We start from the raw sequence: 18554 nt of genomic DNA on the forward strand, positions 1-18554 counted from the left end.
AAAAATTGCATTTCCTTGAAATGAAAATTGAAGTAACCCAGACAATTTTTTTTGTATGACTTTGTATCAACACAATTACCAGGCATCCAGACCTTTGCAACCTCTTCATTACAACCTCTTCATTATGATTATCACAAACATCATATTGCACTAGCACTTTCAACTTCAGTTGTTACTTTATTACCTGGAATAATCCAGAAAGCACAATTATCTGTCCTGACAAATTTGCAGGTATAATATCAACGTGAAATCTGGAAAAAAAAGTACATAATTGAGTCAATAGTCAGATTGTTCTCTCTGTGAGCAGGAGATGAGAGTTTATACAGCTAGCTGTTTGCATGACCTGAATAATCTGCTAACTCCAAAAAATCTCAGATATATTTGACATGAAATGCACTATGTCAATATAACATAAATTGATTAAAGTCCATTCACATCCACAGCATGTATTATTTTTAAACCTGTCAATCCCAATACTTTTAAACAAAGATGTGATTTCAGAAACAGAAATGGAGTCCAGGGAACATTGGACAAGGTCAAAACATCTCCAAATGTTAAAACTGTCTAAAATGAGGTAAAGGTGAGTGAAAAGTCAGTAAATGTACCAGCTGTGATAGAGGCCAGGCGGACGTAATCATAATCCCTCTGCACCGTCTCATACGGATAACTCTCCACCAGGTTGAGCCCTAAAAGATACAGGAAGGATGCTGCATCACCACAATTCATTCAAATGTTCAAAACAAAACAAAAAAAAAAACCTCTAACGTAATTACTTTCAATGGGGGGTCAGACAGATGAATGTCCTCCCATATTTCATCCCTTTAAAGTTCAGGAGTTACAGGATCCACTGACCATGTATGATGGACTGATGAAGGCTCCAGTAGATGCTCAAGCAGTTCTTCTCCTTCTTCATGCCCCGTTTACACTGGCAGCCATGTAGGGGGCTGGACAGAAGAGCTGACACTGCGTTGGCACACTGGCTCCTGGCTCCGGGGCCCAATTTCATGCTGCCATTTCCCGCAACACACTGACGCAAAGTCCGCAGACGTGGACTACAAGTCTCATCACTGGAGCAGGAGTCTCCAGCCACCAAGCAGTCTCTGCCCGCCAGCACGAACTCTAACAGAGCTGTGGAAGGAAAACAGAGCACATCAGAAATACAAGGGGCATGTCAGGTGGCAGCCCAGGAGCAGCTATGATGAAATGAGACCGGGATGAAGAATAGAGGGAAGGTAAAGAGTGGAACATTAGTAATTCAGATCTGTGAGAATGAAAGGTATTCTCTTGTTTGGAGGTAATCGTTGCATCACGGAGGTGCAATTTATGTTGCCGTTGCTCTAAAAAAAAACAAGAGGGATCACACACATTTGGTGAACCTGAGTTGAAATTCAAGATTTTATGTGTGAGATCTGCAAGCTGGTGGACAGAAAACAAAAGTTGCGCTCGTCAATAGGCTGGTGTTTTCAGGTTAGTTAGTGCACCATTAAAAAAAAATAAAATAAAATGCATACAGTAATTTTATGTTTGTTGGTTTTTAGCCTCACAAAGAACATGGGGACTCATACAATCTACCACACAACTGAACCACAACTATAAGATGGAGGAGAGTTGCTCATAATTCACGGAAGCAACCCTGGTGATCCTTTGTATTTTTTAATATTGCAGGCAAGTACATCACCTCTGAAGGAGGCTGAAGATGATTCAATTCACAGCAGAACATCATTTTGAGATGAGGGGGGAAAAGAAAACATTATGCAGAACTTTCCAGGATTCCAAATATTGTGAGCTCTAACATCTTTGTTTTATCTTGCAACATCTTTTTTTAGTTCATTACAATCATAGCCTCCTTTGTGATGATCCAGCTGAGCCCACAGGCGGCAGCAATTGAAGCGAGCAGCCTCAAGGTTATATTTCTTTATGTATTCTTTCTAACTCCTCAGTGAATATATGTATATATGTGTGTGTGTGTATATATATATACTGTATATGCCAGTATTGTGTGTGTGGAGTCATTGACAAACCTTATTCTGAATAATTTTGATTCCCTCTGTGCTAATAGATGATTCAGGGCTGCATGAATAAGAGAAGAATATTCATCTGTTGTTGTGGAGGAAATTCTATACCGATGGAGGATGTCTGAAGATTCACTGTCATCCAGGTCATGGTGCCTGTTGAATGCTGTGTCATAGAAGACAACTGGACTGAAGAAGCCGTAAAAGACATATGCAGGTTGAGGTTATTATATTCCCTTGTACAGGTTTGTTATCATTCCATTCCTCTTTTTTAGTGTAAGTATTGCTGGTAGAAGTCGCGGTAGCAGCAGTAGTGTTATCAAAAGCAATATTTATACTTTTTTTGTAGTAAATAGCATATATATTTTAAGTAATCAAATGAAATAAAAGAAGATACAGAAAATATGTGAGGAGGGGGGGGGGGGAGCAAAAACAAGACTTAAACAGAAAATTTGCCAAATAAACTATAATAGCATTTTTGGGGTAAGACGAGTGATACTGAATCAGATTTCTCCATGCTTAGGAGAGACAGCTCTCCGAATGCTGCTGCAATCAAGAATATCCTTATGTATAAACATCTCTATTTAACAAAATGATTGCCTAGAAAATCATTTTGGTGGTCCCAAATGTGAAAATATTAAAAACTTCTCTTACAAGTTGTTCTAATTTCCTCTGCGAACTACACTTGGACCGATTTCAATCAAAAATTGAAGTTACGCGTTTCATATTTGTGTGAGGATTTCCCACAAACATATTCCACAGCATGCCCTGTCAACCAAGTGGATCCTATTATGCAAACACTGTAAAATCAGGTCTCTTACATCTACTTAGATCAAAACTTTTCAATTTCACGCAGCTTTCATCTACTTACACAGGTAATTCTTAGGTACAATTCGATCAGCTATTGTTTTTATTTCTAAACACAAACACACACACGCTTAATTGAAAACAACACTATTTTCCATTTTCTAACACTGCTTTCCAACTGTATCTTTAGTGAAGGTGTTTCGAACTTCCTTCCCATTAGGAGTCCTCTTGTTTTCAGCAAAGCAAATCCTGTAGACCTGTTGACGGTGTGTGTGTTGAGTGGGGGGATAGGGGATGGGGGGGGGGGGGGGTAGGACCATCAGAAATCCAGATGTTTAGTTCTGAATACCAGGCAGATCTAGGCAGCCCTTCCTCTACAACTATGTCTATCAGTTTGTGCTGCCCGGGGCAGAAGCTCGTATAGACACCATACATCATGAATGCAAATGAGCCACTTGATTTGACATTTCCAATAAGCTTGTCTCAATGTACCAGTGGCTTTAGCCAATTAACCATGTCAGTAATCAATGTGTTCAGAGGCTCAGTTAACTCCTCAGTTTCCTGGCCACATAAATCATAGGCAGATTAGCTGATCAGTTACCCTTGCATGCTGGCTTAATGGTCCACTTCAAGAGAGATAAAATGGAAAATGAAAGTTAATGAAGTCGGCCAAAATGCTAGCCTCACTCCTCTACCTACAATAATGTATTGCTGCAGTTAATGAGTGTCGCCACTTTTCAGTGCTCCTTAAATTTGCCAGTTAACTTTATAGTTGGATTAAACAAGGAACCCTCAGGGGAAATACAGTAGGAATCCAGTGGTGTCTTGTGACATGACGCTAACTTGAGTTGGCTAACAAGCGTGATTGCTGATTTAGCAATTATCCTAATTTCCTCCCTGATTTTGAATGTCTGCTTATACTTAAGTATGGAGACTTCCCTTAAATCTCCAAGTTATCCTTCCTTGATTTGCTCAGAAGCAGGTTTAACTATAATATTCTGCCTCCTTCAGTTGATTATGTCTTCATTAATGAGGCTTCTTGGCCATGATGTCATATCCCAAGGAGATGTAACACCCTACAGCCAACATTTAAAGGTTTTTCAGAAGTGATTGTCTTATAAATGTTTCGGTAAGTTTTGATGTTTTGTATATCATACAAAAACCTACTTATACACTGTTCCTTTTGGGTTTAAAACACTAGAAATGGCAGTTAAGAGGCTCTCTCCTCCCTTCTGGAGAAACAGCAGTGGCCTGTAGGATCGTTCACATTCATTCCCACATTTGTTAATGTTTGGATTCCCAAAGACCATAAAAGAAAACACTTGAGCGAGGAGTCACAACACACATGGTTTCCAGTTTGGCACAAAGCAGATGTAAACAACAACGTGTGCATGCGGACGTAGCTTGACAGCTAACAGTTCGGTTCTGGAGATGCAGAATTCTTTTTTTTGCAGTGATGTGATGAAAGTGGCACCATCTGTTATGAAAAAAGTATGTCTGCCACTTCTTTTCTGTTTGCTCTCAGAAATAATCCATGTCAGTCTGAACCACCAGATAGCTGTCAAAGGTTCTAGAGTATCATCCAGTTTCTGCATGCCTCAGTAAAAAAGCACATGACGTGACACTCGGTGAAGTCTGACTGATTCCAAACTAGCATGTCCGTCATCTTGTGATCTCACATTATAGATAGGAATAATGCAGCTTGCAGGCTGAACTAAGCTCTCCTACCTCGTCCTCTGCATCATTGGTGTGTTCTTGGAGTTTCTGGATAAATGTTCATTGTTGTGGTTGCCATGATGGCTTGCAGGCTTCACCACAATCAGCTGATCCCCGGTGTAAACACTGAGTTGCTATTTAGCAACAAATATAGCTGGGTTAATGCAGTCATGGTTGAGCTTGTTTTGAGAGGTCGCAGTTTCAAATGGCTACTAAAAGTAAAAGTTGTAATATGAGAACAGAAACAATACCATGAGCAGGACCATAGGAAATCAGCTTTAAAACTTCAGAGCGTTTTGGGTTCTTTACTATAGAGGCTACGTAGAAGTTGTTGACATATAGGGATTATTCTAAGCCAACAAAACACAACCTTTCTTCCAAAAGATCCCTCCTAATCGTACAAATTGTACCTTTTAATCAGAGGAGTAGGAGAGCTATTTTTAAGACAACCAGTCCAGTAAATGCAGCATTATCAGTCATTCATCAAAAGCAATTAAAATGTGAAGTGTTAACGGTGGCACAATTTAAATAATCTAAGTGTATTTTACATTTTGTTTTTATCCTTGTTGATCTCCTGATGATCAAATGAAGGCTTGTTTAGCACTTTTCCTTTTAAAAAAAAATTAGGTTTATATTTTGTGAAGTTCCGTATCTCCTTATCTACTTTCCAAGTGTCAAGTTTGAGGATTTTAACATTCAAGTCCAGTAATTTTTCCACCACTGTGTAATCACTCCTCCATATAAGTGGCTTTCTTTTCTTTTTTAAATGTCTGAAACACTGCATAAGAAAACATTATTTGGTTTTAGGGCAAAAAAAAAAAATGCTATTTCAGACATCAAAGGAGAGAAGATTGAATTTGGCAAAATGAAACAGAAAACTATCCAACTACATTAAAAATAAAGCAATGTCAGCTCCAGTCATGCTTAATGTTAGACATCAAACAAACACTGTGAATAGCCAAAAAACAACCTGTAATTTAGCTTTTAAGTTTTGAAAAGACAAGCAGCCACACACTGAGCAGAATACACCGCTGAAATTATGTGTGATTCACATAATTTTCCATCGTTCAACAGAAGCCATTTTCATCTTAATTTAGAATCATAGATGGAGTCATTGACTTCCACTTATTCTTAAATACGCTACTGCCCTGCATGTCAACACAGACAAAAGAATAAGATAACGCCAAAATATATGAAAACACAAGTGAGGCACATACATTGATGTAGTAAAAGTAAAAACTTAGATCATTATATATGCACTTTTAATGATCAAATCCTAAATTTTAGAGGTGCAAATACAGTATGCACTTCAGTCTAGATGTGCTGCACAAGTCAGGTTTGTGTCTGGGCCTTGTAATACTTTTGATTGTAAAAACTACTAAATAAACTTTACTTTTCAAGTATCAACTCGAGTTTCTGGTGAGCTGTAATATTCAGGCTGCTCTGAATTTATCCGGTAAACTTCTTGAAACCGGGCTCCAACCTCCTGGACACTTACTCTAATTTCCCACTGCATGCAAAATAAATGTTTGTGTTTCCAGATGTATAGTAGGACTTAACTGGTTAAAGTGCACAAATAGGAAGGTTCCTGGATGTGTGGATCATGTAGATGAATTATTGAATTAATCCTTTTCATGTATGAAAATACATTACACATTCCATATACTGTCCACAGTACATATATTTAGTCTTAATTCAGGGAGTTTCACTGGGAGAAGTGCTCTGCTTCATCACTCAACCACAGGTGATCTGGTGATATTTGTCATAATTAAGCAGAAAAAATAAAATGATGACTCCATGATTGTTTTCATGAAATCCCTCTAGTATTTGAAGCATTGGTGTGAACTGTAGACTCTCACATGTCTGTGACCTCTTTCAAACTTCGCTAACATTGTTTTTATTGGTGATTACATAGGTACAATAATTACGGGCATATTCATTAACCTTTAACACACGTGATTATACAAAATGTTCCTTGAATATGCCTGAGCAGGACTTCAACAAATCTGTTTTCATTCAAGACCGTTTCAATATTCACCCCCTTCCACAAAAACTTTGACCTGAAATTGAGTTAATCACGTCAAAATTCTTTTCTGCAGAGCTAATTGCATCCAATTATTCCCAAACAGATGTTGTGCCCCTGTTGTCCCGGGACTCTTCCCACTTCTCCTACTAGTCGGCACTTGTTTTTGTTATATGAATGCAGAGTTAACAATTGTGTAAAATAAGCTTATAGACTACCACGTTTCCTTGATCTTAATCTTCCAAACTGCCGCTTATGTACCAAATACGAATGTTAAATGTATTTTTTAATGTGAAAGCTACAAGCAAATTTGCACCTTTAGTTTTTGCACAGAAGCAGAAACTAGAGAAAAGATGCAGCAGTACTGTATTTCTTCTCTGCCTAAAAGCTACAACAGCCTTCCAAGGCTTCTCCCAAGCTCCTCATAACAAAGAAGCTGCTATTCCATGTATTGATTTGGACGAGGAAGAACAAAATTCATTCACGTACAGGTACGGCTGGTGTCATCTGCATCTGTTCTGAATGAAGAACGACAATCTTGAAGAGCCCTGTTGCCCACAAGAGACTTGAGAGCTGGCATGTGTGCAAGGAGTTCTGGGTTCAAGCAGCATGTTCAGATATACCTTGCGTATTTGTATCATACTCACCACATTGTAATGATTGGAAACTGGATCAAATCCTCAAAGTTTAAATACATCTGAGATGGCCAACTTAGAATTTTTAAATGTCAATGACTACAGATTTAAATGGAGGTTAAGTACTTTATCCATCTGATTTGGAAGCAATAATAATTGTCATTTGAAACTTCACAAAGCTGCGCTTGAGTTCTAGGCTCAGAGGAATGGCTTTGTCAGACTGTGGCCGCTCACAGTACACGTAAGAATAATTCATTCTGGATTTCTTGACATTAAAAACTTAAAGAATATTGCTTGACTAATCCTTTAATAATGAAATTTCTAACATGGCATGTCGAGTTGCTCAGCACTCCTAATCTGCCTGCTTACATGTCCAGCGCTGCATGAATTTGAGATGTCATGGCACATTTACATAAGCAGCGAAAGGCACATTCAGACGCACAATCTTCTCATTTAATCGAGAGTGATCAGGGGGTGTGTCAAGCCATAAAATGTTGGAGAAATCTCACACTCCTGTAAAATATTAGTATTAGTACTATTAATATTCCCAGGTGACTGACGACACTCTTCAACCGTCGTCCCTGTTTATAATTCCCACAAAAGAGCTTTGACTGGCAAAGATATGGTGCATATGCAAAATCTCAGCTACCACCATCCATTACCACAGTGCATTCAAACTCCTCCATCTCCTTCAAGCTCTTTTTTCATTGGCCAGCATTTCTAGCTTTCCCTGAAAAGCTTGCAGTGACACACATTAATTACCACTCTTGTGTTTTCCCACTCTTGTAACATAGACGCAGGGTGTCCTTTTAACCCATGTACTTTCTTATTACTTTCCATCCTCACTTATCACCTTTATTTTTGGATTTCCTCACTTCCCCAGTACAGTTTTGAGCAGCAAATATATACATTGATCCCATAATTCCAGGGTTGCTGTGTGAAGGGAGCGAATTGCAAACAAAGATTATATCGGAAAGCGCAGGCGATGGTGGTTTCACTCGATTCGCTGCTTTGAAGGAGGAGACGTGTCAGTTTGATCCGAGGGTTTGATGCATTAAGGCTGACTGACAGAGTCGCCAAAGTCAGAATTGAAGTTTGTTTGGCTTTTTAAGTCTGTGCGTGTGTATGAGAAAGACACATCCGTTAAGTCACATGACATTATATCACTGCCAGGACGTCATTACCTCAGGGTATGATTACAGATGTCAAATTGCAGCCAAAAATGCAAAAGAACTGACTCCATCTCTCTATTCAACAACCTTTTTTAATCTGCCTGTACTTGTGTGGCTATAATGCATCACTATTGACAATCTTTAACATCATTACTTTTATTTGATAGTAATTCTATGTAACTGCCAGCCTGCAATGTGACTGTTTTGATTTGCCTCAGGGACAGCTGTTGGGTTGGAGTAGTTTTTAAAAAAAAAAATCTTTGTATCATTTACCCTTTCTCTGACCACTGCATGCTGTGTCTCCAGTGCACTGAAACCAGCAGCATGCAAACCAGGTGGGTCAGTGAAAAAATAGGAATCATAATAGAGCAAACACATTTATTACTCCAGTCTTGGCTAAGAACAGGAGAAAACCTGTCACGCACAAGAGGAGGCAGGAGAAGAGAGCGGGTGAGAGGAGTGAGGAGGAGTTTTAATTTCAGAGAAATTTTTCACTTGTCTGAAATCTCCCTCCCTCACTGCGTTGCTTACATCTTGGTTATTAAATCTGGAGCGAACAGAACAGACACAACATGTACTGATATTTGTTGATCGCTGTGCAGAAGTGTTGCTCCTCACGTAGGTTTCTGAGCCTGGGAGCCATAGGCCACATGAAAAGTGCTGCTCAATCACAGAAGTATCATTTCTCCAAAAACTTTTAATGTAAAATACACGTTGTATACAAGGACATCAGCAAAGTCTGAGTCAATTCAGTCAATACGGTCATAGTCCTCAACCGAAGCTTAATAAGATTCATTGTGCTCCACCGTGTTTAAACTTAAGCATTTGTCTCTTACAGTTTACGATCAGGCATTCACACCGAATGGCAAATATTGATCACTGAAATGAGATTGGCCGTTCAACAGCCGTCCTGTTGAGCAAGCCAAGTGGCACTTCAGAAAATGTGAGCCAGCGCAGCCAGGAGTAAGTCTACCAAAACACAAGCTTTTGGTTTTAAAGCTTCTTGAAATATTGCATGGTTCCTTTGGTAGAATTGGCCCTTGACAATTTAGTTTCACTTCACTGCTTTTTTGTCTTTTTTTGGGGGGGGGGGGGGGGGGGGTTGCGAAACAATAACAAGGGGAAATTGTGAAGAACGATTAGGTTAGATAAGGGAGCTTTAAGGTACAGCACTGTCAGTTTCCTGGGTCACTGTGAAAGGGACAAAATGGTGACCTGACTGAGTTCTTGAACATAAATTTGCATGAGTAACAACCCTCCTGGAACAGCACCATGATATTAAGTGTGTGAATGATGACCTCTTACTTCTTTTAAACTAGCTACATGGGGGTAGAGAGGTGAGGAAACAGAAACGTGGCAGTCGAAGCTGATGTAGAGAACAAGGCAACAATGTCAAAGTGTTCAATAAAGAAAATTCAAGACACAAGGAAGGACACTATGGGTTTACTTTGAGTCTAAAAATTCTTAAAAAAAAAAACAATTAAACCTCAACTTCATTGACAAATGAACAGAGTTGATCATTTCACTGTTGGTGTCACCTGCTGTTGAGAAACTTCAACCTTTCTTCTGATGAATAAATGAACTCCATCGTGCAAAAATATCTTGGGAGTGTCAAAAATGATGTTAGTTATTGACTTGTCAGTTTACGCCAACCTCCAGCATCTCTGAGTGACACCAGACAAGATGAGCTTCACATCTAGACACTGAAGGTGCCACTTCTGCTTCACACCTAGAATGTTGCTGAGACAAATTAACGCTTTTTTTTGTTTTTGGAGACAATAGAGGTTGAAACCAATCAATCAGTTTGAACTCAGGTGAATGGGATGTTGAACGCTTCTTTAAGGTAACAGTTGATTTACAAAAGAAAAAAAAAACAACTCATGATGTGTCATCAGATGTAACGATGAAAAAAAGTGATAATAATAAGTACAAATTTAATAAAAACTCTAATATACGTCAAAGCAAATGTGTTCGTGTTTTCTCACTCAGCAAAGCCAATTTTATCAGGGTTGCAAAGCATCAGCTCAGTAGGGACAGAAGTCCACAGAGAAACAATGATGAGTTTTTTTTAATTTTCAACCAGTGACATCATCACTACTGCAAAGAGCATGACAAAGACATCCAGATGACAGCACTGGTAGTCATTTCGTTTTTGGAAAACATCCTCTTGCTTTACACATTTACTGTTTGTAGAGACACTAATAACCAAGACGTGGTCTATGACATTTATTTGTGGGGGAGGACATGCAGCTTGTTACAGCTAATGAGACAGGAAAAGTTTTGTTTAATTAGTTTTCCTGGATGTGCATAAAATAAAAGATGTGATTATTTATAGTGTGTGTGTGTGAGAGAGAGAGAGACAGAGAGACTGGGTGTGAAGACGTCAAGTTATTTGTATTCACTTGAAAATGGTGACATTATGAAGGCATCCGCGGTCAGTATGTAATGGTTGCAATTAAGGTATCAGCATATCGTTATTTGCCAGCAGAGGCGATGACACATGATGGATTTTCTCTCTGTGTAAATGAGGCAACCTTAAAAAAGACACACTGGGTCTCTCAGGTGTTGGGTGAAGTGGATATACTTACCCCCGTCATCCTGCCTGCACACTGTCAGTCGTATTGTGACGGAGTGCCATTCCAACAAGCCCGGCTCTTGTTTGCTTGTTTTATACGCTGTAGACCGACACCACTGATGACTCTCTTGTCCACATGTGATGTCACAGGCAGCTGAGCAGCCACCAGAGGCATGCCCGGTGTGTAAACCATATGAGGGACCCACAGATTAGGCCGACCCCGTATGAGGGATACTGGAGATTGCTGAAGCACAAGTGTGTAGAGCATGTGTGCACGCACGTACCTCCTGAAGGACGATCACCATCCCTATGGTGAAGTATGCACTCCGATGCCAATGCTCTTTAGTGTTACTGTCAGGTTTTATTTGAGAAGGGTTTGAAACCATGACATGTCGGCTACTCTCTCCCTTCATGCTGATATAAAGACCGCACAACACTTTAGGAATAACAGGCACAATCACTGATTATGTCTTTGCCTAATGTTTGAAATGTCCAGTTAATTTGTTGAATGGGTTCTTAATTTTAGATAGAATTTGAAAAAAAACGTTGAATGTATAGAGCTCAGTTCAAAGTACATAGGGGCATAGAATTATATTAAAATGAGTCATTAAGAGCATGTAATTTCCATTAAAGCTCAGACACTGCGATGTAATTAAACCTTTAAGCAATAGCCAGCATATCTATAGAGACAAAGTAGACAGCGTGATACCACTAGAGAGGAAAATAATCAGCACCACAATCTATAGTCAAGGCCTGAGATGCTCACAACTCGTCTGTCACCGACTATAAGAATTTGATTCCATATTACTGACGGATTTTCATAACTAGCTGCTACCCAGTTAGCGCCTATGTAGCAGCAATGTAAGTGCTTACTGAGTAGAAGTTGACTTCATGTACTGTATATGGTGCTTTTCTACATTAACAGTCATCATGCTCACATTGGCACCCAGTGCGTGTGGCGGCCACCCGTCAGAGTTCAGTTAGCTGTTAGCAAATGAGCTAGTGTGGCTAGATGAAGAACTTGCGAATAGAAGAATGTTGGCGCATTGCGTTCCACATTCCCTTGTAGAGATTGCACCAGTTACCCTGAGAATGCTTTTGTTGAAGCCATTAATGTATATTTTTTGTGTCTGTAGAAATGTGCTCGAATTTGAAATTTATGCTCTTATTACCTACATAGGTGACATTTGGACAAAGCAGTTCACCTTGGCCAACTGTCAAGATCTTCCTCTGTCATCCTCCCTGCCAATGTGTTACGGCTCTGTTTTAGGATCGGCAGCTAATAAAATGTAGTTTTAATTTAGTTGTGAATCACACCACACTGCGGCTTTCTAGCATTTCTTAGCTTTTTGCTTGCAGATGTAATTGGCAATGAGAGACCATCAAACAATGCAAGTCAATGGAGAGAGATGAACTCCTCTACCCTCCAGGGTGGGCAGGAGTAAACTGCAATCTTTCTCTACAATTAAAGGTTTTAAGCTTTCTATGATATTCATAAGTATGCCGCAATGATTTAAATGAGCTTATATTTTAATCAGATGTCAGGTATTAAGGAAGCTCGTCTCACAGGTAGAAAGCAGTGAAACTAAAATCTGCTTCACCTTGTTCTTCTGATCCCGAGGCATCAGGGTAATGCTAACAACGTGCTAGTAACCATAAAAGATGCTCGGGTTGACTTTGTCCTCCCGCTCCTGTTGGCCTGTGCTCACACTGCGATGGGCCTGACCTGGGCCTGAGCATGCTTGCATCATCACTGAGCTAACACACACTGTAGCAAAAAATGAGACGTTTGCGCTCCTGCAGCTGCTAGTAAGGGCTAGTGTGGGCTAACATGACTTAGGCACCTGTCTTCTGTATCATTCTCCAGAGGATTAGCTCTCATTCCAGAATTGGACACCACAACTGTTGGTTCACTTCTTAATTTAAGGCTTTGTCATTTTATGATTTCCATGTGCTGAGGTGGCAGTTGACATCATGTCAATGTTCCATGCACACACACGTGCAGCTGTACTACACCACCTCTTCCGCCCGGGCCAGGGCCATGACTGAGTTTTCCCCATAGTCAACTGGACTTTGGTTAACAAATGTGCTTGTGCATGATATGCATCACCAAGTGAACGTAAGGCCCAGGTAAACAGGCCATTCACACACCGTCTACAGGGCTAGATCAAGAACATGACATTCTCCAAACACAGTACCACATCCTCATGCACAACCTTCAGCACATTGAGAACTCCTAAGCTGGACAGACCTGCCCAGCCTATTCTGTTTTACAGCATGGTTGGACAACCGCTGTTTGTTACAATGGTTTAACAAATGGTTATTTGGCTAACACAATTAGTTTTAAAACTTTCTTTTGGTGTATTAACCCCCACCCCCTCCCCCATTGATAGAAGTTCCAGTAAGAACAACTTAGTCTAAATCAGAGGAAATATTTGCAGAACATGGCAGCCAGTACTGTCCTCACACTGTGATAATGTGTTAACCGTCTGTCGGGTCTGATGTTGTGGCAAGACCACAATACCTGGCAGCTGTGGCTGTCACTCAAAGGTCTTTACAGTGGTTTGGGGGCTGGGCATTGATGGACACTTTTTGACAGACGAGACCCTGTAAGACTAAAGTAGCGTGTTGCTGAAGCTCCCAGCATGTCTCCAGTCCTTGAGACCCATCTGTGGTGTTGTAATGCAGCACAAGCCGCCACAGTGAGACGAGCTCACACATGAATCTTGCAACAGGGCTTTTCAGCAGCTTTCAGCCTCCACTTGTTTCCATCATGATAACAATCCTGAGTGTGTTGCATTATTAGACAGTAAATCTACTGGCTTTTGCTGTGTTTTTCCAATTTCATGGATCTTGAGGCACACAAACTGGTGATATGATACAATTTAGTCTGTTTTGTTTTATTTAAATGTGTTGCAAGGCTTTTCTAACATACAATTGCATCTTATCTTAGTTAGATTTAGTGTTCTTGTAATGAATTAACTTTCATATGTGCAAAAAAAGCTTTGCAGGGTAACGATCATCCATTGACAGCCAACATTAAGACAAGAGAAAGTGAAATGTGGGTCAGTGTGACCAGATGTCAACCTTTTATGTTAGACTCAGGAGCAGAGGACTGTCAATCACGAGGGACCCGCAGGACGATAACGCTGATCCGCAGCAGCTCAGTTACATGGTTTATTGGGGGCTCTTTTGTAATTCGCTGTTTTAAAGCCTCTGAATGAAAGTCACAGTAAGATCAAAAACCTGGAGGAGACCTGGAGATCAGGAGGAACATAAGCCCTCAGTCAACTCCAGCTAAAGTATAAACCCTAAAGTCTGACATTGTCCACTGCCAAAAAAGTGTGTGTGTGTGTGTGTGTGTGTGTGTGTGTGTGAGTGTGTGTGTGTGTGTGTGTGTGTGTGTAAACAGGTCTAGTTGCTCAGTGGGATTGTTATGGACATGATTGCAAAGGATATGTGAAAGTCATTCATAGAGGATCTGAATCCTGGGACGTATTTGTCATCTTCAGTTCTGCCAGTCATGCTTATTACACTGTTTGTGATGACTGAAGTCGATCGTCAGTCGCTGAAATGTTGTGAAAAGCCTCAAAGAATACTACCCAAAAAGACTGAACATATCCTTGACCTCATTAGCATGTCACAGCGGTGACTCATAACATGTTGTGGTTGTTAAGAAGCTTTTGCAATATAATCAACTGACTGTTGTTAATTCGGATTTCCATTGCTCAGTGAGCATTTGGGAATTATATATTATAGGTTGTCTTTTGTGGTACATCGCCTTGGATCTCTGTTTACATTTAACTTTAAACAGAAGCATATTAATGTCTCATCCATTATTCACTCTATCCATTCACTGTCTGAGATTTTAGCAAACAAGAAACAACAAAAATACAGTGCATAGAATGATAACAACACTTGTCACTTCCATTTTAACTCCACTTACAATAATCCACAATAGTCTCTTTATTCCAGTGCTGATATTCAAAGTTATTCAGTCAAACAGACTGAATTATAGTATAGCTTGCAGAGCCAAACATGCCTGGAGCTAATAGAATAAGTGGCATCATTAAGCATGTTTGTTGTATTTCTATAATGGTAATAATAAAGAAACACGACAAAAAAACAAGATTTGTATTTCTAGGATGACAGCATTATTAAAATAAGCTTTGCAAAAAAAGGAAAAAGAGACTATGTGGCATGATGGGTGATGTAATTTCCTCATCGTTTCTGTTGCTAGGCCTCTTTTCGATGCTATAACGCTGGGCTGTAATCAGTTTCCCTTGACTTCGCTCTGTAGCATTTAAGGCTGAACTGCTCTAAATTATATGCAAGCCAAGTATCCAAAGTATCTTTTAGGCAGCTTTGGAGAAATGGGTTTTTAGTAAAGTGGAAGTAAACCATCCTTTGCCAGGTTCGGGAATAATTTTCATGTCAAGGACGATGGAAATGAGGCTAAGAGTGAGCAGCATCTTCCCAAGTGGTAGGGGTCAGCCTTTCATAACAAATATCTGCTCATTACTGCTACATCACTCCAGTGCATCGCCGGGATATTTTGGGACTGCTGTTCATTACATTTCTGGTTCCCTCCTCTGGTCTTGATGCGGGTCAAAGCAGCAACATGAGTGTATCTTAACATGTCAACGCACCTCAACAGCTCATCCATTACAGCCAGGTTAGGACAGCGAGATCTCATAGAAAACATGGATGTACCACAGCCTTTGGGTTTCATCCATCCATCCATCGTCATCTTCCGCTTATTCCTACACATTAAGGGTCGCGGGGGGGCTGGAGCCTATCCCAGCGTCAACGGGCGAGAGGCGGGGTTCACTCTGGACAGGTCGCCAGTCCATCGCAGGGCCAACATAGAGAGACGAACAACCATTCACACTCACATTCATACCTACGGTCAATTTAGAGTATCAATCAGCCTAGTCCCTAATTGCATGTTTTTGGACTGTGGGAGGAAGCCGGAGTACCCAGAGAGAACCCACGCAGACACGGGGAGAACATGGAGACTCCACACAGAAAGATCAGTTCAGTTCCAATTTGTACCTTTTTAAAATGGAGAAAACCATTCCCAACAAAACAAATAATAATAAACCACCTCGCATTTATGGTCTCCATTGTTCTACTGTGTAAACTCTTCTCCACTTCCTCAGCGATGGCGGAGCAGACGAGCCAAACACAGCAAATACACACAACCTATTGGAACCACAAAAAAAAAAAGCAATTCACATGTGCGACTAAACTTCATGTTTTGGACTGAACGGTTTGTTTGTTTTATGGTTCACTTCTGCATCCCTTCTCTTTACAACAACATCTGTTCAAAATGTATGTGCCAGCACTACAGCAACAATAAAAAGTCAATGACGATAATTCCACGGTGGACAACATCGACCACATATACGCTCTGGGCACATTTTGTATTTTATGAAACTCTCAGTGTTTTTCGCTGGCAGCGTCTTCATGAAATCCAATTCACGGCTGTAAACTAGTGTTTTATGATGTTATCGATACAGTTAGGGTCTGGTTATGTTTAGGAACATCTGTCTGGAGCAGCGGCGGTGCTTGTTGGTACCAACCATTTCCCCAATCTGAACCTTGCGTTTCTCTGTCTAACCTCCTCTTGTTGCATTGCACTACTGAGTCAGGACATGCGTGTGCCCACGGTGAAAATGAATCCTAAATTCTTAAACAATTGGCATTGTTTTGTGCAGTGAGGCCATGTGATTTTAACCACTTTTCGTGCTGCCGTGAAACAATAGAGTGTTTAGGGGTTGTTGTTAATTCTGCAATATGCCCCACTTTGGTCAACTGGGTGTTCTATCAGCGGTGGAAATGTAACAGCAACATCTTTGAACCAAAAAAATAGAGGGAATCGACGGCACAGAAGAAGACATAAAAAGCACGGATGAGAGAGAGAGTGAGAGACTAATTGCTCATTCTAAATTTCTTTAATATATTCTGGTTTGACAGTGAAGTGAAAGGAAGCAGTGCAGACCAGAGCCACTAAGGGTGACAGCTAGAGATTAACATGTTACAGCTGACTTGTTGAATAGCTTCAACACTAGTCAAATGCAAACTGACACAATGAAAAGGCTTTTATTCATTGCGAGGAACACGCATGGAAAAAAAAACAACAAAAGGAAAACATTTTGAAAATACATTTTTAAATTTATAGGAAAAAAAACAAAACTATTTATTTCAGCTGCTTTCTTTCCTGGTTAAAGCCTCTGCAAACATTGTCCGACACCATGATTTGCTGTAATCTTATTGTGAGCTACACTGCCATTTGTATGATAATCACATAGATAGCTTTCCTATTTTCCCCCGACCCTGAATACCAAGACAGACAAAGGTAGCTCATATTGAATGCAATGTGTGTCTCTGCCAACAGTCTGTTCAAGGGTTCCTGGTGTGATAATCTCTTTAAAAATAAAAAAATAAAAAAAGAATGTATACCTGTAGATTAATGTGATTGACCTCTTTGATAAAATACATGACAGTCTAAAGCCAAGGAAAGCTGAACAGCACTGAGGAGTCTATGGAGGTTCTAACTGAGATGAAAATGGTCAACATGACTAAGTAGTGATTGTGGTGAATTAAGGGTTGTGATATTACTTACAGACTTCAACCTGCTTCTGATTGCAGTTCAGTTGTGATATTCTTCCTTTGTTTTTTTTTATCAGTCAGAAGCTACTGTGGTCCAGATATTAATTCTACAACCACCTGTTTATTGTGTGCTGTTGTAGCTTCACAGCGGTTGGAATCTACAAATATCAGGCTTCACATGACCTTTTGTTTTGTACAACATTGCCATACCCCCCCCCCCCACACCCCGCAAACCGAAATAGGTTTTCCTCCCAAGTTCAAAGGGCAAGTACCGAGGAGGGAGATCCACTTCCAGTCACTTCCAGCCCCCTGAGGACCAAACTTGATGCAGTAGGAAATTATAAAGCCAAGTTTCCGCACAGACCTCCGACAACCATCCTAGAAACAATAACAGTGCTGCAGAAATCTTGAGAGCTTGATTATCGTAGCAGGTCATTTGGCACAAAAAAAAAAACCCAAACAAACAAAAAAAAACAATGTCCACGCATGAGATCTTAGCTGCAGACTGTTAATAATATCATATCTTTATTAATGCAGACTCAAACAGTAGCTCAATATATCTAAAACTGCTGTCATCAATATTTTGCTCACAAAAATACCAAAACAACCCAAAACATTAAAAACTAATATTGCCACTGGCTACAGTCTAAATACTCAGGTTACGTCTACAATTTACCAGACTCATATTGTATAGAGTAAGAATTTATAATGGAAAGTTGTCTTTTTGATGAACTGAGCATTATGCCCTGAGGTTTTTTTTTTTTTTTTTTTTAGAATTCTGATGTCACAGAGAAGTTGACCTCTGAGTTTTATTGCGTGAAAATGTTTGTAATCACATATTTCACATAAAGTTTTGTCAATGTAAGCATCTAAATTCTGGAGTTATGGCACGTAAATGTGTTTTGGACACTCGCAGAGACAGAGATCAAAAGCTCATCCTTTGGTTCGTTTGAATGTTTGTACCACATTTGTAAGAAATTCCTTCAACCTGTTACTAAG

At 40.0% G+C, this 18554-nt stretch overlaps 1 protein-coding gene and 1 long non-coding RNA gene across 3 annotated transcripts in view; one reads left to right on the forward strand and one right to left on the reverse strand.

Moving 5' to 3' along the window:
* Nucleotides 1–2637, forward strand: part of LOC147251396 (uncharacterized) — a 42978-nt gene extending 40341 nt beyond the window's left edge. The window contains exons 3-4 of the long non-coding RNA XR_015118935.1: nt 1827–1904; nt 2060–2637. This is a non-coding gene — a long non-coding RNA (uncharacterized LOC147251396). The remainder of the gene's footprint in view (nt 1–1826; nt 1905–2059) is intronic.
* gfra4b (GDNF family receptor alpha 4b) overlaps nt 1–18554 on the reverse strand; it is a 54819-nt gene that overhangs the window by 8772 nt on the left and 27493 nt on the right. For both annotated transcript variants that reach the window (XM_086222051.1, XM_086222050.1), the window contains 2 exons: nt 853–1128; nt 606–686 (listed from right to left, as the gene is read on the reverse strand). In XM_086222051.1, coding sequence (XP_086078177.1) covers nt 606–686; nt 853–1128 — 357 coding nt within the window. The remainder of the gene's footprint in view (nt 1–605; nt 687–852; nt 1129–18554) is intronic.

The sequence above is a fragment of the Aulostomus chinensis genome, chromosome 13 (assembly GCF_037954235.1).
Source record: "Aulostomus chinensis isolate RoL2024-O1b breed Wild chromosome 13, RoL_Achi_v1.0, whole genome shotgun sequence".
In the NCBI taxonomy this organism is placed as follows: Eukaryota; Metazoa; Chordata; class Actinopteri; order Syngnathiformes; family Aulostomidae; genus Aulostomus; species Aulostomus chinensis.